The following is a 26,202-nucleotide window of genomic DNA, read 5'->3' as shown; positions in this document are numbered from 1 at the left end:
TTTTCAATACTATGAGAGAGTAATATACTGGTTTTCACCTGGTCAGTTACCGTTAAATCTAAGTTTGTTAAATCATATGTTGGTGATTAAAACAATCGTATAGTTTTAGATTTGCACTTTCTAAACTATAACAGTGACCGACCAAATTCACTTGGTCAGACCAGCTGAAAACTACTGCAAATATACATATCTAATCACAATAGAGGAATAATTTCTACTCGATTAATTATGTGGATTCAAACACGAGTTAGCTCTTCAACCGCAGATTAACGTTGAGTGGATATACGAATGAACTCAAACTACAAACTTGTATTACAATTTATACAAACTATTGTAAATTATTCCGACGAGAAATACGATAAACTCAAAGCTGCTGCTCTATACACCATCAGATTCAGTGAGCTGAACCAGTAAAATTTCCAGGCACAGTCTTTTCATCATTGTGCTTGTACTTAAAGAACTTAGCACAGCAAAAAAAGTAACCGAAGTTGATTGTCCCAATCACTACTAATACCCAATACACATTATCCAATCTTCCTTCATCAATATTATCCGCTAACCAATCGGTTTTCGCTCGAATGATATCGATGACCGCTGTACTTAAATAGAAAGCAATCCCAACAATCAAAGAACTAATAGCAGTTGCTGTACTATGCAAAGAGGCTGGAAATTCTTGGTAATACAAAGCAACTTGTCCTGGAAAATAAAATGCTTCCCCAATTCCAAGCAATATCAACTGCGGAAATAGCCAAACTGCTAACATTTCCTGCTTATCATTGTTCATTCCAAGCCTTCTTCTCTCCACCACAGCTGCTACAGCCATGGCCAATGCTGTTATCACATGTCCAATCCCAAGTTGAAAGAGAGGTGTTGGCGATTTTCGCATCACTTTTCGCCACAAAAAGGGGAAAAAACGGTCGATTAAGGTTAGAGAAAGGGATGAACTAAGAAGTGCTACCACTGTAATAGAGCCTGCAGGGATTTTGAAATGGCCTAATCGACGGTCCATGGATAGAGCTTGAAGAACGGTTAAACTGCCTTGGACTAGTGCTACTTCAACGGCTACTAGTATACTGCTTGACCATATTGGGAATATTTTTATAAATGCTTTGAAATCTTCTACTTGTTGTACTGTGCATAGTCTCCATGGTTTTGCAATTGATCCATCTGGTTTTATGTCTCCTTCTGTTTCTATAGCTGCTTTGTTGAAGAACCTCAAAGTGTCGGTTAATTGGGGAGGCAAATGTTGGTATGGGGTATCATGATTCTGATAGTACAAGTTCTGAACTTTGGTAGGCATCTTTATTTTCCGAATAGAAGCAACTACTACTTGAGCTAAGCCGGTGAAAGGGCTTCCTTTTGGGTTATCATGGATGTAAAATTTGTTACCAGCTAAGAAAACTACTAGACCAATAAAAGTAGCTACAAAACATATCCCAAACCCAACACCCCAACCGACGTTATCTTGTACATACACTATGCCTGTGAAAGCTATGACAGCAAAAAAGTACAATTCGAAGAAAAACCAGTTGAAAAAAGTAGCTTGATCTTTTTGTTTATCAAATTGGTTTGCTCCCATTGTTGATAATACAAATCTAGATACTCCAAATCCAATACAACCCAGGATTAAGTCTCCATATAATAATGCATACTGAAATGTTGATGGACTTTGGCAAATACTTGATCCTGTTTGGCATGGTTTAGGCCTCAATGCATCAAGTACTGAAGTTAAGGTTATAAGCAGTGTCCCCTGCGTCCAAATTAAGGATGTCAAACAGAACTCGACTGACATGACACGATATTATATATTATATTGAGAAGAATTGAAGTTTTTACCAGAAAAGAGATACAACAAGAAATGGCGACAACAGAGAAAGAGCCTAAGAAAGAATCAGCAATAATGGCTCCAATTAGAGGGAAAAAGTTGATTCCAGCATTAACCATATTGGCAACTTGGGCAGCATCAATGCTTTTTATATTGAATTCTTCAATTAGATATACAATCAAGTTAGCTATCCATCCTGCACTGGCTAGTGTCAAGCACGCCATGGTTCCTGCATAACAAGGTACTAAATTAAATCAACAGAAAGAAAGAAAGGAGTAAATTGAGAAAGAAAAGAAGTACCGAGGACGAAAGGGAAGGTTATCCAGTTGCCTTTTCTCTTCGTGTTAGAGCCTCCCATTTCTAGTTCTAGATCCATTGTGTTTTTATTTGCTCTATCTATTCTAATTTTGTGGTTCAATGCTGGAAACGCTGTACTTATATAGCACACTGATGGTCGTCAGTAGCCTGTCCCACCAAAAATTTACTTCAACCAGTTTAGATTTATAAAATCCATGGCAAGAAATAAAAATAGAAAAAATTGATTATTTTTGTAAGATATTTTTATAAATTTTATAAAGTGCAAAAATACCCTTAACGTTTAGGGCTAGCAGCAATTTTATCTTTAACATCTAAAATAGTACAATTTTACCCCTAACGTTGACAGTCATGAGCAATTTTACCCCAACGTTTGCAAGTTGAGTCAATTTTAACATTATTATAAAGCACATGTATTTTGTTCATTATTTTTCACCAATTACATATTAGTTGGTTTTGAAAAAAATATTTCATATTTTTCTGTGATTTAATAATAGAATTAGAGATTAATATTTATAAATTTGGCTAAATATTTAATTTTTTTTGTCCGTCTCGTTAACAAAATAGTATAGATTTTATTTTCTTTTAAAAAAAATTCACGTCCGATCATATGTTTGTGGTCTATTATTAATGAGTGATAAAATGGAGTACATGCAAAGCTTAGATTACAAGATTCATGACCGAGAAAACAGATTGTTGAATAATTTCTCAAATTGACCAAATTTGTCAATGTTATGGATAAAATTGCTCTTAGCTGTCAACATTAGGAGTAAAATTGAATCATTTTAGACGTTAAAAGTAAAATTGCTCATATCTGTAAATGTTAAGGATATTTTTACACTTTATCCTTTATTAAAAAAATACATATTAAAATATTTATTATTATTATATGTTATTAATTGCTCATATCTGTATATGTTATTAAAATATTTATTATTATTATATGTTATTAATTAACTAACTATAACTATACTAGGTATTAATATTGAGTTAAGGTCCAAATCGTTTAAACCTGATTGGGATTCCCATTGGGCTAGATCCGTATTTCAATAAAAAAAAGGGTCCAAATCGTTTAAACTAGAAATCTCAAATTCGAATTATAATATACGTAAACAAAATTGAAGAAAGGCAAGGCAATCATGAGATTTTGGAGAATCAATTATGGGAAAGTCAGTCATGTAAAAAACATTACACCTTATTATTACACTTAACCAGAAATATAATAATAAAAAAAACTTAATTGCTAATAAAAAATATTGTCTATGAGCACTATAGTGAGTATCATTTGGATTCGATTACTAACCAAACCAAACTATTGGTTAATTGAACTGATATTTATACAATTTTATAATCAAACCATATTAAATAATTAAAATAACTAAAATTGACCGAACTGAAAATTTTTGGTTCAATTCGGTTACCAACCAAATAACCGAATTTTTTATACTTTTAATTTAAATGTTGAAAATGTTATAAATTATGAAATTTTAGATTCATTAATTTGGAATTTACAATTTCAAAATCAACTAATCAAATATTTTGTATAATAATATAAATTAATTCAATAACATTTAAGCTAAAATTTTGCACAAAGTATGAAGAATAAATAAATAAGTAAAATTATATATTTTTTTTTAAATTAAACATAAACTCGGTTCGGTTTTTGGTTAGACCGATATTTTTTTGGAATAACGGAACCGATAACCAAATACCGAATAAGGAAAATTTAACAACCGAACCGAATCAAAATATTAAAATAACCGAACCAAACAAGAATTTTGGTTGGATTATCAGTTCGGTCATCGGTTTTTGGACTTTTTGTTCACCTCTACTTTGTAGAGGTAAAATAACTAATAATAGTGTTTATAAACTTTATACTAATATGCTTTTAATATACTTTAGCCTATTTCTCTCAATATATAGTTAAAATAATTTGAAAAACAATTGGTCAACACATTTGACAAAGAAACCGATTTGAATGGATTGTTTGTTGTGATTGTTTAGGTGTATAGATTATAAGTATTATCGTTGCATTTCCTGATATTTTAATTTTTATATTTTTTGAATGAATATATTATTTTTGGGCTCCTTCTCCCTTATGCTTGAGATGTGTGCTGTAATTTATAAATCTAATATTATTACTGTAATCAGTCCATCTTTTGAGAATTAATTTATGTATTTTTTAAAGAGATAAGGTGTAAAAATACCTGTAACGTTTACACTTAAAAACAATTTTACCCCTAATGTCTAAATGATACAATTTTACTCTTAACATTGGTAGCCGAGAACAATTTTAGTCCTAATGTTGACAAATTAGATCAGTTGGAGAAATTATTCATCAAATTATCTTATCGATTATAAATCTTATCATCTACACTTCATATGTGTATCATTTTTATCACCAATTAGTAACAGATAACAAACATATGATGATTAAACGTGAAATTTTAAAATTTTATTGAAAAACATTGTATTTTTAACAAGTTGGACAAAAAAATTCAAACATTTCACCGAATTTAAAAATATTAATCTTCAGTTCTATTATTAAATCACAAAAAATATGAATTTTTTTTAAATCAATTTACATGCAATTGGTGCAGAATAAGGAACAAAATATCAGGTTAATCCAGTTGAGTCCGGTCCAATTCTGATAACATTGCTCATGTCTATAAATGTTAGGGGTATTTTTGCACAGTATTCCTTTTTTAAATGTTACTTTTGGGCATTTTTCCCTTGGCCCTGGATAGACGTCCCTCTTGGCCAGTCCTAGGAACAACCATGGAGAGAATCCACTTAAAAAATGTAACTAACGAGTATCAAACTGAGTAATTAAATAAATTATAAAAAAAAGACTTAATACATCTGCTACCTCGTGAACTTGTCTCATTCTATCACTTAATTCCCTCTACTTAATGGCCAACCTATCAGCTCTCCTAATTAAATAAAATTCATATATTTGATCCATTTTATACTTATACGGCATTGAATACATCTCTCAATGCATTTTGAGCCTCTATTCTAATAAACATTATGCATCATGATGTGTACATTTCCTTTATTAATTTGAAACAAACATAAAACTTATAGGGCACGAAATGTTACATTTATTAAACTGCAGGTTGATAGATTGACCACATTAAGCCTAAAAAAGTAATTTTATAAACTTACAGATACATGATACTTATTTTATCAAGTCACTAATTAAAAAATAAAATTTTCAGAATGATTTGGTTAGCTCATCATTTTAACTTTTATATAGATGGACCCTATGTATCCATCATGCAACTTCAATTTTGGGTTTAGTTTTTATAGAAGTAAGTAACTTTTTAATTTTTTTAACAAAATTAATTAATACAAGTATTAATTTAGTGCAACTTGTTACTCGTCAAATGATTCTTGTCAAATGATTTATTTAATTTTTTAATTAGGGTTTTAATTTGAAAAAGACCTCTAAAAGTTATCTAAAATAACGATTTTTTTAAAATATTTTGATGTATTTTTACAACTTTTATAGAATAATTATAGATGACTTTTATAAACTTCATTTTAAATAATTTTTAGGAAAAAGTATAAAAGTAATCATTGTAGTCAGTGGCGGAACCACGAATCCAGATTTGGGGGCTAATTTTTGTTTTAGATCATTTTTAAAGTCCAATCTGTTAGGGTTAGCTAAAATTTTTTTAGCATCCAACATTTTAAAACTTTATCGTTTTGGTGTGTCGGTTAAAAAATTAAAAATGTTCAAAGTGAAAAAAGTAGACACATTTAATTTCTTAGAAGTTCAATGTTAATTTCTCAAAACTAATAATATTTTTATATTTTTTTTAGTTTTAGTTATAAGTTATTTGAGCACTAAAATAAGAAATTGATTTTTTTTTATGAAAAAGATACTGTACAATAAAAATGATTTCAAAAGTTCTATTAAAATAAAGAGTTCATAAATTCAAAAAAAAAAGTCCATTAAAAATAATTAACTCTTTAAAAAACAATTAATAATGGTAACATAGTTTATAATTATTTAAAAAATAAAGTTCAAATAAATAAAAACTCTACAAAATAAAATAACATTAGTGTGGTTTGAACCCATAACTTCTTACTTTAAAACATGCATCTTAACCAACTCAACCACTTTATAGTACCAATAAAATACTACATACAGTAAATATAAACAACTATTTAGGGGGGGAGGGGGGAGCTACAAGGAATGAAATAAACCGTACTTAAGGGTGGAGCCGGCAGCCGAGCGGCTTCGGCTCCCCCGAGCTCTGGGCTGGCTCCGCCCCTGATTGTGGTTCAGCAATTTGCAACTTGTAAGTAACGTAATGTAATATTTTTGAGTTTAAGTGTGTTAGATGAATACATATATATTTTTTTTAGTTTGAGTGTGTTGGATGAAATACAGAATGATCAACAAGAGACATGTGAAAATCAATCTAATGGACAAAGCTCTTTTTTTTTAAAGCAAGACGAAGCTCTTTAGAAGAGTAAGTGTCCATGAGATGCCTGTTTTAGACCATACAACAATTTTTTTAAAAGTCACAATTGGTTTGGTTTCAAAAAACTCTGACGTTGCTCCGTGAAAATGGTCTCAATGAGGTGTTCATGGAGAACGAAATTAGAGGCATTAAGATGGTTGATATCAAATATTTTCAAAACGATGGTAGCTTTGATGACTGGACTGAAAGTTTCTTTATATTTTAGACCAGATTGTTGGGTGAAGCCATCTGCAACAAGACGAGCTATATAGCGTTCAACCAAACCATATTCATTTTGTTTGATACCAAACAACCAACGACAACTGATGATATTGCATCTAGAAAGGTGATGAGGAACAAGAGTCCATGCGTATTATTATCAATAAGTTTTTTTTTTTAAATCTCAAGTGACATAGCCTCTCTCCATTATGATATTTTATAAGTTTTAGTGAAAGACCAGGGTTCATTCAGTTAGAGGACTGGTTGTAGTGGAAACGAGGTCCACAAAAGATCCATTGAATTAAGAGCATATAGTAGAAGTCTCATGTGATGAACGTGAGAGGTGTCTTGAGGTATATGATTTATGTTGGGGAGATTGGTGAGGGAATGAGAGTCTGTAGTGATGGGTGCAGGAATGGGTATGGTGGAAGTAGGGGCGGAGCTAGCCCAAAATCCGAGGGGACCAGAGCCCCACCAGCCACAACTCCATCCTTGAATACCGATGGTTCTACTATTTATAGCCTCCCTAATATTAGGTTATATACATTCCATGTAGTATTATTTTAAATATGTAAGATGGTTTAAGATGCATGTTTTAATTCAAGGGGCATTGTGTTCAAATCCCACCAACCTCATTTTATTTTGTAAAGTTTTTATGTATTTGAATTTTATTTTTCAATAATTATGGAACTATGTTACCATTATTAATTAATTTAAATTCACTCTTTATTTTCATAACACTTTTGAACTTACTTTTATTATATGACTTTTCCATTAAAAAAATTAATTTCTTATTTTTAAGACTCAAATAAATTAATTTCTATATTAAATTTTAATTTATAAAAACTATAAAAAATATTAAACTAAAAATAAAAATGTATAAACGTTATAATTTTTTACAAATTAGCATTAGACGTATAGAAAATTAAATATGACGACTCTTTTCACATTGGACACTTTTAATGTTTTAGCTAACACACCAAAACGATGATGTTTTAATGTGTTAGTGGCTAAATGTTTTTTGCCCAGCCCTCTTTTTATGTTGGGAACTTTTAATTAACACACCAAAACGACGATGTTTTAACGTGTTGGAGGCTAAATTTTTCTTGTCCAACCCTATTGGGTTAGACTTTGAAAAATTACCCCTAACCGCATGAAGGAAATTAAGGCTAATGTATAGCAGCGGAAATATAAAATTTTTAGCCTACTTCCTTTTAACCATAGGATCCGTTAATCGTTATTGCATATAAAGAGGGATAAGAAGGAATACCTTTCGATGAACAATCTACCGTTGTTAAAGAAGCGCCCACAAATCTTCTCCGAGATTCCAACCACAAAGTATAATACGGTGAGGTTAAGATGGAATCAACCCTTATGAGATGCAACCAAATTAGATTGCCTCTAATTAACCAACATAAGATCAAAGAGAAAAAGAGATGGATGAGATTAATCAATTGACGGAAGCCGTATGAATTCTCGTCCACGAACTAGGGGATGCGAATTCACTCTCTCTTACTTAATGTAGGTTTCGAAAATCACAATAAGGGGAGGGGATTAGCTTGGTCGAAATTCTCATAGGGAGGGGGTATATATAGTCGCTTGTATCTAAACCCTAGTTAGATAGGAATAGGTTACTTAATAGGAATTCCATTCGGAATAGGATTCCTAATTATTATCTTATAATATATCAAATACATTTAAGATAATAATAAATAACCTAATTGGATAATAATAGGAGTATATTAATCTAATTAAAACTCCTAAGTTAATTATCTCTTAATTAATTTAATTCACAAACCTAATCAAATTAGGATTAATGGAATTAAAATAATTCCTTATTTACTATATATAAATTTCGGCCCCCTCTATATAAATGGGCCTTACTGGGCTCAATTGGGCTTCTATCTATTAATCATATCCATCTCTCTTTTGGTTCCAAGTCTTATGTGTGATCCATTAGGTTCTTACTACTTCTGGCCGTATGCAACTATTAAATTAATTTCTTCAAGAATTATATTTAATCCTTGCATAACAGAATGATGTACTGAGTATGTTATAGGCAAGTCTGTAATCATTCCCCCAGAGTCCGTTAAGAAGACAGGTTGATTCTGTCGTTAACCCTTCCGTATTAGTTACAGTATAATTCGATCCTTTATCAACTATATCCTTGAACTGAATCTTATGACTATGGGTGATGTTAAGTCACATATAGCGAGACGTTCGTTTTACTTGTACAGGCCGAGTCAACTCAAATAGATAGGTTAAGTGAAATCTGTATTTCTACTCTTAAGCTATCACCTTGTAAGGATTTAGAGTCGAGTCTTCCACAAGCGATCCTTGGATATATCTCCCATTAATCGGGAGTGATAAATGCTAAATCCAATGTATAACTACCCTGACATTACTTCCTGTGACACCTAACCTTTGCAGTTCACACCCCATAGTCATCTCTGTTAAGGATCGTGGGACCACAGGATCAAAGTCTCACATTCAGTAATTCAGGATGACCAATTAACATTCCTTTGAGTCTGAGGATTACTTATACCTATTAATACCAATTAGATGAACAGGTGACAAGGATGAATCTACCCATCCTGTTATCTCAAATCGGATCCCCAATCCTAATGAACGACGTTTCATCGGATCTATGTAACTGTCCAGATATCTATATATATGAAGCTTGTGAGATCAGCTTTCTGTCGGACAGAAGACATTGTTACATACAAGTCTCAACAATGATATATCAATCCTAAACATATCACTTGACTTGGGGTGGTTTTAAGTTTATTAGTTTATTATAAAATTTTGTCTCACTTCATGCTTGTATGAACACTTTATAATCACTTTAAACAAACTTGCGGATTTCCTTTTATTAGACTTTATATAGTGCTTAAAAGGGATTGCCTTTATATAGTTATAAAACATATATCTCATTAAAACAAATGATATAAAGAACAATTTATTTACATTAAGTTTGTATCCTGCAACAATTGACTATAGGACACCAAACCCCAACATACTCCCACTTGGACTAAAGCCAATTGTTTTTAAAACTTATCCCAGTAGAAGTTAAATGACGATCATGTACTTTCTGGGTTAAAGGCTTTGTCAACGGATCTGCAACGTTGTCCTCTGTAGGTACTCTTTCTATTCTCACATCTCCTCTAGCCACAATCTCTTTTATGATGTGGTATCGCTTTAGGTAGTGCTTGGATGCATTATGAGACCGTGGTTCCTTTGCTTGCGCAATGGATCCATTGTTATCACAGTACAGAGTAATGGGATTGACAATGTCAGGCACCACTCCTAGTTCTATAATGAACTTTCTAATCCAAACTGCTTCCTTTGCTGCTTCCGCAGCAGCGATGTACTCTGACTCGGTCGTAGAGAAAGCTACGCTTCCCTGCTTGGAACTCTTCCAACTGACCGCGCCCCCATTCAAGATAAACAGGTATCCTGATTGGGATTTAAAATCATTCTCATCTATGAGATGACTAGCGTCTGAAAATCCTTGTATTTTCAGATCTCCTTCTCCGTACACTAGGAACATATCTTTAGTCCTTCTCAAGTACTTAAGAATGTTCTTGATGGCAATCCAATGCTCGTCTCCCGGATTCCCTTGGTAACGACTCGTTACAGATAACGCGAACGCTACGTCAGGTCTAGTGCATAGCATAGCATACATAATCGAACCGATTGCGCTGGCGTACGGGACTACAGCCATGCGTCGTTTGTCATCATCAGTTTTAGGACATTGATGATTGTTTAACTTTACTCCATGTAGCATGGGTAAGTTACCTCATTTCGATTCAAGCATGCTAAACCGATTTAGCACCTTTTCAATGTATGTAGCCTGTGAAAGACCAAGCAGTCTTCTCGATCTATCTCTATAGATCTTTATACCAAGTATATAAGCTGCTTCACCAAGGTCTTTCATTGAGAAGTTACCAGATAACCATACTTTTACCGACTGTAATAGAGCAATGTCATTTCCCATTAACAGTATATCGTCCACATATAGTATGAGAAATGCTATAGAGCTCCCACTTGCTTTCTTGTAAATGCAAGCTTCTTCGCAATTTTGTTCGAAACCAAATTGTTTTATGGTTTCGTCAAAACGCTTATTCCAGCTTCTAGATGCTTGCTTGAGTCCATAAATGGATCTCTGAAGTTTGCAAACTTTATTTGCATCCTTTGATATGAAACCTTCAGGCTGCATCATATATACATCCTCAAGCAGGTTTTCGTTCAGGAAAGCTGTTTTCACATCCATTTGCCAAATCTCATAATCAAAATGAGCGGCAATAGCAAGCATGATTCTAATTGATTTGGACATAGCAACAGGAGAGAAGGTTTCGTCATAATCAACACCTTGTTTCTGACGATATCCTTTCGCTACCAACCTAGCCTTGTAGGTGCTAACCTTTCCATCCATGTCAGTCTTCTTTTTGAAGATCCACCTGCACCCAATGGGAATTATCCCTTCGGGTGGATTAACCAAAGTCCACACTTGGTTAGTATACATGGAATCCATTTCAGAATCCATGGCCTCAAGCCATGCTTTAGAATCTGGACTAGTAAGAGCCTCTTCATAGTTTTCGGGTTCGTCGTCTAACACGGGAACCTCATTATCATATCCCACTAGAAAACTATATCTAACTGGGAGTTCACAAACTCTTTGTGATCTACGAATAGGTGGCACTGGAGTCTCATCTAATGGGACTCCTTCGGGTACCTCCACCGCCTCTATCGTTTCAGTTGGTGTTTCTTCTTCTTGAACTTCGTCAAGTTCAATCATGCTTCCCTTTTGTGTTTCTTCGAGAAACTCTTTCTCTAAGAAGGTTGCGTGCTTGGATACGATTACTTTCTGATCATCTGGATGATAGAAGTAATATCCCATAGTTTCCTTAGGGTATCCAATGAAGAAACATTTATCAGATTTAGAATCTAGTTTGTCGGACGCAATGCGTTTGACATACGCTGAACAACCCCATACTCTCATAAACGAGAACACGGGTTTCCTACCAATGAACAATTCATATGGTGTGGAACTAGCGGATTTAGTTGGTACTCGGTTTAGGGTGAAGAGGGAAGTTTCTAAGGCATAACCCCAGAACGTCTTTGGAAGTAAGGCCATGCTCATCATGGATCGTACCATATCTAATAGGGTACGGTTTCTCCTCTCGGATACACCATTGTGTTGTGGTGTATAGGGAGGTGTCCATTGTGAGCATATCCCACATTCAGTTAGATAATTCAGAAAATCATCAGAAAGATATTCGCCACCTCGATCAGATCGAAGCGTCTTTATTTTCTTTCCTAATTGATTTTCCACTTCATTCTTGAAGCATTTGAACTTGTCAAAGGCTTCTGATTTGTGCCTCATCAAGTAGATATAGCCATATCGAGTATGGTCATCTATGAAGCTAATGAAGTATCTGAATCCTCCTCTTGCTTGGACTGACAATAGGACCACATACATCTGAATGAATGAGTCCTAGAGTGTCTGATACACGCTCACCTTTATTGCTAAAGGGTGTCTTTGTCATTTTACCTTTCAAACATGATTCACATGTTTCCAATGATTCGGAATCGATTGGATCTATAAGCCCATCTGAATGTAGCTTTAGCATGCGTCTCTTGTTTATATGGCCTAAACGACAATGCCACAAGTAAGTTGAATTATCTATCTTATGTCTTTTGGTATCAATTGCAAAAACAAGAGTTTTATCATCTAACACATAAATCCCATTTTGTGATATTCCTGAGAAATAAAAGATCGAATCTTTATAAAAATTGCAACTATTGTTCTTTATTGAAATATGAAAATCGTCGTCAACAAGACGGCTAATAGAAATAATGTTACGAGACATCTCAGGAACGTATAAACAATTCCTTAATTCTATTACAAGCCCAGAGGGCAAAGGTAAAGCATAATCTCCAATTGCGAGAGCGGCAACTCTTGCTCCATTTCCAACTCGCAAGTTTATGCTTCCTTTCTTTAGTTCCTTAGTCTGATTTAGTTCCTGCATATTTGTACAAATATGAGATCCACATCCGATATCAAGTACCCAAGATTCAGACAATGAAACTGTATTTATTTCAATATAAAACATACCAGAAGCTGAAGCACCATTATTTTCCTTCTCGTGGAAGGTTAGGTACTCCATGCAATCCCTCTTCCAATGCCCTAAGTCACCACAATAGTAGCACTTTCCTTTGGGCTTCTTTGGTTCCTTTCCCTTTGTTTCGGTGAGCACAGCCCCCTTGCATTTATCAAGATGGTTTGGATCGGGAGCGACCCCTTTCCTTTTTCTCGATCCTTCAATAGCAAGGGCCAACATTTCCTCGTTTTCTTTTATAATGGGCTCGACTGACTCGAGCATATGTGCAAGCTCTACGAGAGAGGTTTGCAAGCCACTCATCTGATAGTTCATGACGAACTGTGAGTAGCTCTCAGGGAGGGACTGTAGAAGTAAGTTTTCACTTAGTTCATGGTCCATCACATCTCCAATACTAGAAAACTTGGTTATGAGGCTGATTATCTTGGCACAATGTACCATCACGGATGTGCCCTCCTGAATCTTGCTTTTATATAACTCTTTGGTTATTTCGAAGCGCTCGCACCGAGTTTCTATCACAAATAGCTCTTTAAGGTGCTTGACCATGGAAGAGGCATCCATATCTGAATGTAGTTGCCTTTTAACCTCCGGTGTTAATGATGCAAGTATGATGTCCCCTACTTGATCATCATCAGCTTTATACTTCAAGTAAGCATAAACCTCTTGGTAGGGAGCATCATCCATTGGGTAAGGGGGTATCGGTGTATCAAGTACATACCCTTTCCTTTCGAACTTCAAAACAATTTTGAGGTTACGAAATCAGTCGGTGAAGTTTGAACCATTCAATTTGTTATCGGTAAGGATGTAACGCAGATCGGTGTTAGTCATGATTTTAAGAGTGTGTGTTTAAACAAAACCTGAGAGTGAGAAAGAGTAGACGTATGTCATTCATTTGCTTTAAAGTATAACAATCTAAAATTATAGGCCTTTTAATTTATTTCAGATTGCTCCCACTATTTTGCCAAATTAATAGCCCTCCATATTAATTCGAAGAATTTCACAAATCCTTTAGTGAGCTAGGATCCTAACTCCTGAGATTTCGCCTTGAGTTTGCTCAACAAGCTAGTCTCATTTGTTAGGTAGATTCATGTAATCAATCACATCTCGAATGTGACTCCTAGGTTATTGGGTTACTAACCACATTAGTAATTAACATGTTATCCACATTAATCCCAACCATATTGCCCATTAGTTTATGACAACATGAGTTTGCTCATCCAATTATCATAATCTAATTTAAGTATTACCCCATATTCATGAAAGAATAACTTTCGATAATTCAGGTGTTACCATAAGACCCCGAGCTTGAGTTTGCTCAACAACCCAAAGGCCCCCAGTACTGCCGGCTGAATTATAATATTAGGGAGGGGCAACCGATTTTAATAACTTGCTTATTTACTTAACTTTTTAACGAGGGATTTTATTTAGGTCTCATAATCTAACTTAGTCTTGATTTGCTTTAGCATACATCAGACATACATACATTCACATACATTGGTGTTATGGACATATCATCTAAATTATTCCGTCGAGCCAGAGACGGAATAAAAGGCCAAACCTAAGGAAATACTAACTATTACATATTTCTCTTTAGGTCCCCCGTCTTCTCCATGACGCCTTGAAATTACATATTAATTTCTATACTACTATAAGAAAACTTCAATTGAATTGAAGGAAATCAGATGAGAGGAGAAATTACAATAGATAGTAGAAAGGCAAGACGCGTAGGCCCTATTTCAAAAATACCAAAAGACTAAAAGAGGGTTCAAATATGTCCATAACTCCAAACATGCATAGACTCAATTAAATAAATTTAATTGGTTGATTACATAACCGACTTATGTAATATTTAGGTTAATCACATTAACTCGTCAAATTAACTTTCATCCAATTTTACTTCTAATCGTTTTGTATCTTTATATTAATCCTTAGATTAATATAACCATATAAAACGTCGATTATGCATGTCCCAATTATTTTGATTTCAATTCATTTAACACTTTGATTTACAACTTGGTAAAAACAAACTTTTAAACGAATTTTTCATTCGATAATCAAAACAGAAAACTATTAATTTCCGAAACATATATATATATATATATATATATATATATATATATATATATATATATATATATATAAATTATATTCAAGCCGATTTTAACAATTAAAATCAAGTGGGATTCGGACCGGGGCCCGAAACTGGGCTGCTGCCGTTTGGCAGCAGCCCCGCGGCTGCGCACGCGGATGCTGCCGCGCAGCAGCCGCGCGACAGCGGCTGGTCGCGCCGTGAGGCGCGACCCGAGCCGCTGTCGTATTTATTTTTTATAAAATATATATATACATATATCAGATTTTAAAACGGTTTTAAAAACGATTTTCAGAAATAGGAAAAACTACAATAGATTTCCGTTTTATCATTTAGAATTAATAAAACTAATTTTATTAACATAACTATAAAACTAATAGATTTTGTTACAATGATTATCAACCGAAATAATTAGGAACATACGCATAATCAATTTTAATTAACAATTAACTAAAATTTATTTATCTTTAGAATTAATTAATCAAACAATTTGTTAATTAATCCTACCCATAAATATTTATTCAATCCTATTGAAAACTTCTAAATTTTCATATATGAAATAACGGATTTAACGATGGCTCTGATACCACTGAAGGAAATTAAGGCTAAGGTATAGCAGCGGAAATATAAAAATTTTAGCCTACTTCCTTTTAACCATAGGATCCGTTAATCGTTATTGCATATAAAGAGGGATAAGAAGGAATACCTTTCGATGAACAATCTACCGTTGTTAAAGAAGCGCCCACAAATCTTCTCCGAGATTCCAACCACAAAGTATAACACGGTGAGGTTAAGATGGAATCAACCCTTATGAGATGCAACCAAATTAGATTGCCTCTAATTAACCAACACAAGATCAAAAAGAAAAACAGATGGATGAGATTAATCAATTGACGGAAGCCGTATGAATTCTCGTCCACGAACTAGGGGATGCGAATTCACTCTCTCTTACTTAATGTAGGTTTCGAAAATCACAATAAGGGGAGGGGATTAGCTTGGTCGAAATTCTCATAGGGAGGGGGTATATATAGTCGCTTGTATCTAAACCCTAGTTAGATAGAAATATGTTACTTAATAGGAATTCCATTCGGAATAGGATTCCTAATTATTATCTTATAATATATCACATACATTTAGGATAATAATAAATAACCTAATTGGATAATAATAGGAGTATATTAATCTAATTAAAACTCCTAAGTTAATTATCTCTTAATTAATTTAATTCACAAACCTAATCAAATTAGGATTAATGGAATTAAAATAATTCCTTATTTACTATATATAAATTTCGGCCCCCTCTATATAAATGGGCCTTACTGGGCTCAATTGGGCTTCCATCTATTAATCATATCCATCTCTCTTTTGGTTCCAAGTCTTATGTGTGATCCATTAGGTTCTTACTACTTCTGGCCATATGCAACTATTAAATTAATTTCTTCAAGAATTATATTTAATCCTTGCATAACGGAATGATGTACTGAGTATGTTATAGGCAAGTCTGTAATCATTCCCCCAGAGCCCGTTAAGAAGACAGGTTGATTCTATCGTTAACCCTTCCGTATTAGTTACAGTATAATTCGATCCTTTATCAACTATATCCTTGAACTGAATCTTATGACTATGGGTGATGTCAAGTCACATATAGCGAGACGTTCGTTTTACTTGTACAGGCCGAGTCAACTCAAATAGATAGGTTAAGTGAAATATGTATTTCTACTCTTAAGCTATCACCTTGCAAGGATTTAGAGTCGAGTCTTCCACAAGCGATCCTTGGATATATCTCCCATTAATCGGGAGTGATAAATGCTCAATCCAATGTATAACTACCCTGACATTACTTCCTGTGACACCCAACCTTTGCAGTTCACACCCCAGAGTCATCTCTGTTCAGGATCGTGGGACCACAGGATCAAAGTCTCACATTAAGTAATTCAGGATGACCAATTAACATTCCTTTGAGTCTGAGGATTACTTATACCTATTAATACCAATGAGATGAACATGTGACAAGGATGAATCTACCCATCTTGTTATCTCAAATCGGATCCCCAATCCTAATGAACGACGTTTCATCGGATCTATGTAACTGTCCAGATATCTATATATATGAAGCTTGTGAGATCAGCTTTCTGTCAGACAAAAGGCATTGTTACATACAAGTCTCAACAATGATATATCAATCCTAAACATATCACTTGACTTGGGGTGGTTTTAAGTTTATTAGTTTATTATAAAGTTTTGTCTCACTTCATGCTTGTATGAACACTTTATAATCACATTAAACAAACTTACGGATTTCCTTTTATTAGACTTTATATAGTGCTTAAAAGGGATTACCTTTATATAGTTATAAAACATATATCTCATTAAAACAAATGATATAAAGAACAATTCATTTACATTAAGTTTGTATCCTGCAATAATTGACTATAGGACACCAAACCCCAACACCGCATAATTTAACCCCCCTAAGTATAATTTTCTGACTCTGCCACTGGGTGGAAGATGTAGAGAGGGTAGCAGAATCTAGATTGGAAGTGATATTTGAGTTGGTTTCTGTATGTTTGGAGGTTATAATGGTGGAGACAAGGCATTGGGAACATATAATGGTGTGGATGGGGTTGGAGTTAGAGTTGGGAGTTGTGGTAGTAAGGAGACTATAGAGGCATCAGAGATGGATGTGGAGGATGCTGAAGTGGTGTAGGTGAGGGATCCAATTTGACATGAGTAAAACCATACAGTTGATATGGAATTCGACGTTTCACCTTTTTCCTCTCAACCATATCCTGAAAACTTCTCTTACTTAAAGCAGACTTCAAAGTCTTCAAGGTCTCATTAAAAGCCACCACACCCCATGGATACTTGTGGAACAGCTCTGGAAACTCAGTAAGGGTCATAATGTAAGCATGGACATTTCGTGTGGGCTTATGTTCCAAAATGTTGCCATGTATGAAATACAACATTGCCATGAACACTGCATCACCATCGTCTTGCTTGGCCCACTTCGTTCCCGTGAACTTCTCATATATGTCGTGGTGTTTTACAGTAGCTTTCCTACCAAAAAACTTCTCCCTAAATCCTCCCTTAGTCTTCATCTTCTTTACCCTTTTCATTATTGTTTTTATACTTCCAAATGATAACCCTGTAATCATCCCGAACTCCTTCGCAGTGTATCTCAACTCCACTCCCCTAACATTGAAGCACATCTCCTTATCACATGTTTCAACTAGACTAATCTGTCTAGTTAACAACGTGTGGATGACCAAACCAGGCAGAGGGGGAAATCTCTTTTGAGATAAGCTCCGAAACAACATGCCTTAAACAATTCTATTTGTTTGGGGGGTCAAATTCTCTTTAATAACTTTACACGCGGGCATGTTAAACCTGTTAGATACTTGTGTGGATGAATTTAAGTCAAATGGGTACTTGAACGTTATCTCAATCTTTCTCCTTTTGTTCTGTTGTGATATCCTTTGATCATGCTGCAAATAAGACAAAAAATAAGATAAATATAGAGAACATAACAGAAAATATACTTTTTCAAAAAACACGACAGATAACATACACTATTATTTGTCGCATCTTCAAAAAATGCAAAAAATAACAGACACTATACTTTGTCGCATGTGTCGCATTTTCAAAAAATACGACAAATGACAGACGCTATACTTTGTCGCATTTATCGTATTTTCAAAAAACGCGACAAATAACAGACAATATACTTTGTCGCATCTGTCATATTTTCATAAAAAGGCGACAAATAACAGACGATATACTTTGTCGCATTTGTCGCATTTTCAGAAAACGCAACTGATAACCTAAACTTTACTTTGTCTGTGGCACTACCAGATTCATCAATCCAAAATCCAACCCTAAAACACATAAATCCCTAGTTCAATCTATCAGGTCTATCATATTTTCAACAAACACGACAACTTTCATATGAAATCAATTTCAACAATTGCCATGGTTGTCGCATCAAAAGAAAACGATGAAACGAAACGATGTACCATGGTTTTTTTAATCATTTTGTCAATGTTTGCAGCAAAATCATACAAATATACAACAATGTATCATATGAACGATGAAAAGAAATAAAAAGTTGAAGATTATTTACTTTTCTTTTGCTTCGGCCTTCCTTTTTACCCTTACCCATGACACGACGCTGAAAATGGTGGAACGAGGTCGTCGGAACGAGGTTCTTTGCCGTGAAATCACTCTAAAATCGCCCTCTTTCTCCTTTTCCGATCGCGTTTGTCGGTGCTTCGTTTCTGGAGAAGGTGAGGAATGGGAAAGTGTGACGGCACTGAAAATGGTGGAAGGAGGTTGCCGGAGAGGTTCTTTGCCATGAAATCGCACTTGAATCGCCTTGAAATCGCATGTGATCGTTTCTCTACGATTCGTTGCTGGAGAAGGTGAGGAATAGGAAAGGACGAGGATATTTTTGTCCAAGTGTAGTGAAAGTGTCTAGATTTGTAAGAAGTTGGAAAACTAGACTAAATATATAAATGAGCTTTCAAAAAAGGTTAGATTTGTAACTAACCCTTAGATCAACCCTTTACGCTTGCGCCGAAAACATACGCCAACTGCTGAGCCCACTCTGACTCAGCCGCACTACTCCTGACATTACCACCATCGAGAACTGGTGTAAACACAAATCTTGATACGCATAGTGCTACTATTGCCAAGAATAGTGATTTTTTTTACTAACATCCTTATTAATGCTACCAAATTCAATGATAAACCTCCATTGCGGATAAACGGGCTATCAATGGCATTAGAGGTTTTACGGGTATATCCCACTTCACTGAGCCAATATCTTGCGAGACAGCCTGATTGACACCACGATGATGATTGAAGTCGTGGTATAAAGATAGAATCACAAATTTTGCTCAATTGAGTTGTCTTTTTCAACAACATTAAATTCAAAAGTCTCCACTATTTTCTTATCATTTATGCTATTCGTATCAACTGTCTGTCAATTTACTTATCTTTTTTTTTTTTCCATTAGTAACAAAAAGTGAAAAAAATATGGTGGTTACTAAAATTAATAATGTCTTTTGTTTATTTATTTTTGGCTTAATACATCAACAGTCGTTGAACTTGTCCAAAATAGTAGATTGATTTCTTGAAAACTTTGTAAGTGTCTCACCAGTTTCTTAAAATTGTTTATTTCGTATCACCAGCTCTCTAAACTTGTCCATATTGTAAGTGTCTCACCAGTTCCTTAAAATTGTTTATTTCGTATCACCAACTCCTTAAACTTGTCTATAAAACGTATATTAGCTCACTGAACTTTGCAAGTATCTCACCAACTCCTCAAACTTACTTATTTTGTAACAACTAAATACAAAAATCATAATACTAACTCTCGATCCCCATCCATTTATTCTCTCAAACCTGCAACACTAACTCTTATAATAGGTTGAAAGGTATAGGAGAAGTGAAAAATTACATCTCGAATAGATGAAGACGTCTTTTTAGAATTTAGGTTTAATAAGTTTTTGTATTTAGTTGTCACAGAATAAGCAAGTTTAGGAAGTTGGTGAGACACTTGCAAAGTTCAAGGAGTTAATATACTTTTATGGACAAGTTTAGGCAGCTGGTGATATGAAATAAACAAATTTAGAAAGCTGATGAGACACTTGTAAAGTTTAGGGAGTCAATCTACTATTTTGGACAAATTCATGTAACTGGTAATATATTAGGTCTCTATTTTTATTTATCTAGCTATAAATGGAGTTTAAACATTTTTTATTACACATTTTTTTTTGGTATTTTGAGATTCAATGTCAAATTAAACAGAATATGGTAAAATAAAGAGAGTTTTGTTGTTTGATAAAGATGTGATGTGAAAAATAATGATTAATTGGGGTATGGTTGCAATGCAAAGAAATGTCACTGTCTCCACAAATTTCCAATATTGGTGGATTATATGATTAACAAGGAGAAAATTTTGATAAATGATTAAAAGTTGTACACTTAGGTTTTGGACTACACTTAGATTTTGTCTATATCAACACCAAGTTTTTATTGCATTAGTTAGTAGTGCTTTTACTTATAAAAAAATAGGACATTTTTTTATAGGCATGAATAGTAATTCATTAATGAGATAAACATTTTAGGTGGAGTGTAGATTTAGCCCTAACGTATGAAATGCTGTAAATTTAATCTTAATGTTTTTAAGCATTATAATCTTAGCCATGCACTATCGAAAATTTGAAAAGACTTGTTTGACAGCTATTTAACTGCATTGAAGCTTTCAAACAAGTTTCTATAAAATTTAATAATTAAATATAATAAGAGATTTTTATAATGAGGAATTGTGTTGAATTTACAGATTTTTTTTTTGAATTATTACCATTATATTAAGGGAAAATTACAAAACTGGGTCAAATGGGAGGCCCATTTATATTTTAATACCCATTATTATTCAACTTACATATATAGACTATGCCCTGAAAACTTTCCAGAAATGCCCTTCATATATATATAAGGACTTTTGCATTTCACCCCTCTTCTCTCTTTTTACGCGATAAATCTCTCTTCCTACGGTCCTGCGCGATTTTCTCTCTATTTTTTTCCCTTAAGATCCTTCATCAATCAAAGCCCAAGCCTTGTCATGTAAGTATGATGTTAGTTTCATATGGTTAATTCGCTTTGAACTCGTTGATGTTAGTTCACTTTTGAGGTTAGAAATTTGTAAATCTGAACTTCGTGCGGAAGATCGCGTGCTTCGCATATTATGATTTCGCTTCGCGAAATAGTAATATGCAAAGTCTATTGAAGGCTATGTATGCGTTTGTTATTCGCATACTTCGCGGAATTCGCATATGGAATATACGCGAAGTATGCGAAGATATGGTGTTCCATCATTGGCTTCGCACACTTCGCATATTTTACGTATTTGCGAAGTATGCGAAGTAGGCGAAGATATGGTGTTCCATCATTGGCTTCGCACACTTCGCATATTTTACGTATTTGCGAAGTATGCGAAGTCTGCGAATGTATTTGCGTAATATGCGAATTCGCATAATCGGATTACTACGAATTATGCGAAGTATGCGAAGTGTATGTTATTTCATGATGTTATTACATTCTGTTATCTCATTTCTTTTTTTTTTGTTTATTATTGACAGAAGAATGTCAGACCAGTTTGTGTTGTGTGTGATCATGTGGAATGGCCGGTGGAAAACAGTTGGTAAGACCACGACATACGATGGGGGCGAGAAGAAATTGCTGAAGCTGTCTCCGGGATTGAGCTTGGAAAGGCTGCAAGAGATAGTATACACTACTGCTCATGTTGATCCAATGTCATTTGATCTGCGTATGACTATGCAGTTAACTATCGGACGAAAGCAACTACCTGGGGCAGTAGTTCCGATTGTTGATTCAAGTGATGTTGAGTGTTTTTTAGATTATTGTCGGATGAAAACTGACGCTGTTACCCCACTATATGCTAATTTTGAGTCACGAACAATCCAATCGCGAGTCATGAAGGTAGAGAATGTTATTCATTCAAGTTGTGATGCCAATGCCACAGTTGTATTTGAAACAAATCCTGAAATAGACAACACAACTGTTGAACGCCCCCCTCATAGGCCAGGAAGAGAACCAATCACTGAGTGCAATATTGCATCCCACACTCCTGGTTTAGATGATATTAGCTCGAATCCGGTTTATCATCGGGAGGACCAGCTGTACGATGATGACATTTGGGGTCATGATCACACAGAGGAAACGGTAAATGATGGACAACCTACCCCTTCGAGACAATCGCATTGCGAAGCTGTTCCCCAAAGCAGGGTATTGGCAGAGAGTGTAGAAACAATAAGGAAGAGGAGTGATCCATTTCGATGGCTACGTGAGATCCATGATGCACCCAAATTTACTATTGAAGATAGTTCATTGAAAGGGGTCGTCGGTTTAAAGGTACACGACATATTCTCTAACAAACAAGAATTGCAGGCTGCACTAGGTAAATACGCAGTGAATAATAGGTTCGAATGGAAAGTGTACAAGTCTAACAAGTCCATGTTTGAGGTTAGATGTAGACATTCGGATGTATGTAAATGGCGTGCTAGAGGAATTGCGATATCCAATTCAAGTATGTTTAGGCTCCAAAGAATGGATACAATGGACAACCACACATGTTCTAGGGATCAAATGTTACCACATCATAGGTAAGCGGGGAAACGAGTGGCTGGCATGCTACTTTCAGCTAAGTTTGATATCCAGGGTAGAGTGTTTAGACCAAAGGACATTGTGAAAGATTTTGAGACCCAATACAAAATAAACTTGTCGTATATGCAGGCTTGGAGAGCAAGGAATTGGGCGATAGAAGATGTGATGGGTTCACCGGAAGAGTCATACATGTTGTTACCAGACTACTGTGAGACGTTGAAAGCATGCAACCCAGGTACGGTAACACATATTCAAACCGACGATGCTGATAATTTTCAGTACTTCTTTATGGCGTTTGGTCCTTCACTTAGAGCTTTTAAAGAACACATTCGGCCTGTCATTTGCGTTGATAGAGCCTTCCTAAAAGGTAAGTATCCAGGACAATTGTACATTGCAGTTGGGAAAGATGGTAATAACCAGATTTATCCTATCGCTTTTGGGGTTGGACCAAACGAGAGCAACGAGGCTTGGAGTTGGTTCATGACGAAGCTGAAAGAATGTATTGGGGACATAGACAATTTTTCCATAATCTCGGATAGGCACAAAGGAATTGACTATGCTGTGAATTTAGTGTTTCCAAATGCAATACATGGATGTTGTTGTCACCATTTGAAAATGAACCTGCTGGCCAAATTCAGGTCAGTTAGAAAGATAGGCGATGTGTATTGGGGAGCTGCTAAAGCTTACAGGGTTTCAGATTTTATTGAAGCATTCACTCGACTACGTGAGCTACATGGCCCAGCAGCAGTATATCTAGAGCAAGCTGGTATCCAGAGATGGTCGCGTGCATATTTTCATACCCGTCGTTATAACATAATGACAACAAACATTGCTGAATCATGGAACACTGTAATAGTTAAAGGAAGACGTTTGCCCATCACAATGTTGATAGAGTACATTAGAACTACTGTGCGATGATGGTTCTACGAAAGACAAACAGCGGCTGGTAAATATTTTATACGTTGTCATTTATGGTAATTTAGCTGATACATAAATACATTACCTTCATTTTCCATTTCCAGGAGCACGAGAACATTATCTGTCATTGGACGGTGAACGGAAGATGAAGAAACATGTTACTAAAGCTATACCATGTACATTCAGTGGAATAAACCAACACACATTTCAGATTGGGGACCGAGGGAAAGGGGGTATTGTTGACTTAAATGCAGGTACTTGCACTTGTAGGCAATGGCAACTTTCTCAATTTCCTTGTAAACATGTATGTAAAGTTGCATGTGAGAATCGACTAAGTAACGCATACCAATGGGTTGATAAATATTACACCAACAACACAGTTGGATTAGCTTACGCAGAGTGCATCTACCCACTCGGACCCCAGACGGAGTGGACAAACTGTGCCCCTCCAAGGAATGTGCTTCCCCCTGTAAGAGGTTCTGCCCCAGTTGGACGACCAAGAAGTCAGAACAGAAGACCGTCACAAGGTGAAAACCTATTGCCAATGATATGTAGCCGATGTGGGAATAGAGGGCATAATAGGTTGAATTGTGACCGACCGTTGCCAAATACAATTCAAACTCCCAGTACAATAGCAAGTTCACGAAGTTCTAGGACTTCGAACAATTGATGCGGTTTGAGCAAAATTTATCCTTATGTCTTGTGAGATTAATTATTGTAATGAATTTCGTTGTATCGAACTAAAGTGTGTTTTAGAATGTTTGGTTGTATCGAACTAAAGTGTGTTTTAGAATGTTTGGTTATATCGAAATAATGTGTGTTTTAGTTTGTGTAAGAGAACTTCGCGAATATATGGACAACTTCGAATCAAGAGATATGCGAACTCACGAATACACCAGTTTGCGGATCAGGACGAATGTCTGCGAAGTAGACGTTCGCGAATACACCACTTTGCGGATCAGGAGGTATGTTCGCGAAGCTGATATGATTCGCATAAGCAATGGTACCTTCGCGAATATGAATACTGCGAACTGGTATCCTCGCGAATTCAGTCATATGCGAATTGGCGAGTGCAATGGGCACAATATATAACAAAAGATCTATATAACAATAGAAATTACTCAAAATGCATACAGTTTGCCATGGAAAATTTCAATTACAACACGTAATCTAAGGAAATCTCCGTCATCTGGGTCTAATTCATGCAATTGCCGGCCAGCTGTTAAAAGTTGAGAAAAAATGCACACCAGCATCCCACAATCGTTCGATGTTGTTCTCTGTTGTGGAGTGTCCGGTAGCCTAGTCCACCCTATCCGGTTGTCCTGATTTTGAACAGTCCACCCTATGGTTTTGCCAATAGCGTATGCAAGTACGGTCAGGGGCCTCTGGAGTACTTGACCAAGCTTCTCCTCACTGTCATTAGAAAGACAACTATCATATATGTACATGTGCATATTCGTTGTATTTAGCACTCCTAATATCCAGTGGTTTCCTTTTATGTTGAATGGCATGAATATTCGCTTCAACCCCTTCCATGGTCTCATAAACATGTCATCTCTCCCATTGATAGTATTACACACGTGGCCCATATCTAGATTGTGTGACAACTGTATATATCCGGTGAATTGGATATCACATGTAGTCCAGTCCGCATCTAAGCCATTCTCGAACGACTGGCGCCGCAACAGATACATGAATGCATCGATGTGCTAGTTAAAAAAGAAATATAGACATAAGTCAAACACATGTTTCACAAACATATGCATCACAAACAAACAAAACATAATATCTAAAAGCAATACCTCCCCGTCCCAATATTTTCCCGGTGTCTCAGCTTGTATGAACCACGGGATTTCCGGCTGCAGTGGTTCGGTCCCTTTAACGGGCCTTGATGACTTTTTGTTGCAAAAATTCCTCCACACCTCATACGTAGACACATCGTCCTTATCAATCCGGACTGACCATGACGTAGGTACAGGAGGTGCTCTAGGAACGGCGGGTGTAGACACCGAGTCGGAGGACCTGTGACGAAAACCTGAAACAAGACGGTCG

The 26,202-nt window shown here is 35.3% G+C and overlaps 1 protein-coding gene across 1 annotated transcript; it reads right to left on the bottom strand.

The window, feature by feature from the left end:
* Positions 1-202: 202 nt before the first annotated feature.
* On the bottom strand, positions 203-2,245 carry LOC136221895 (protein NRT1/ PTR FAMILY 2.6-like). The gene is made up of 3 exons (XM_066009368.1): positions 2,126-2,245; positions 1,837-2,054; positions 203-1,750 (listed from the first exon to the last, which is right to left on the bottom strand). The coding sequence occupies exons 1-3, from the start codon at positions 2,199-2,201 to the stop codon at positions 395-397; spliced, it is 1,650 nt and encodes a 549-aa protein (XP_065865440.1). The 5' UTR covers positions 2,202-2,245; the 3' UTR covers positions 203-394.
* Positions 2,246-26,202: the final 23,957 nt, after the last annotated feature.

The sequence above is a fragment of the Euphorbia lathyris genome, chromosome 3 (assembly GCF_963576675.1).
Source record: "Euphorbia lathyris chromosome 3, ddEupLath1.1, whole genome shotgun sequence".
Taxonomy (NCBI): Eukaryota; Viridiplantae; Streptophyta; class Magnoliopsida; order Malpighiales; family Euphorbiaceae; genus Euphorbia; species Euphorbia lathyris.
This window is presented reverse-complemented; position numbering and strand designations above follow the sequence as displayed.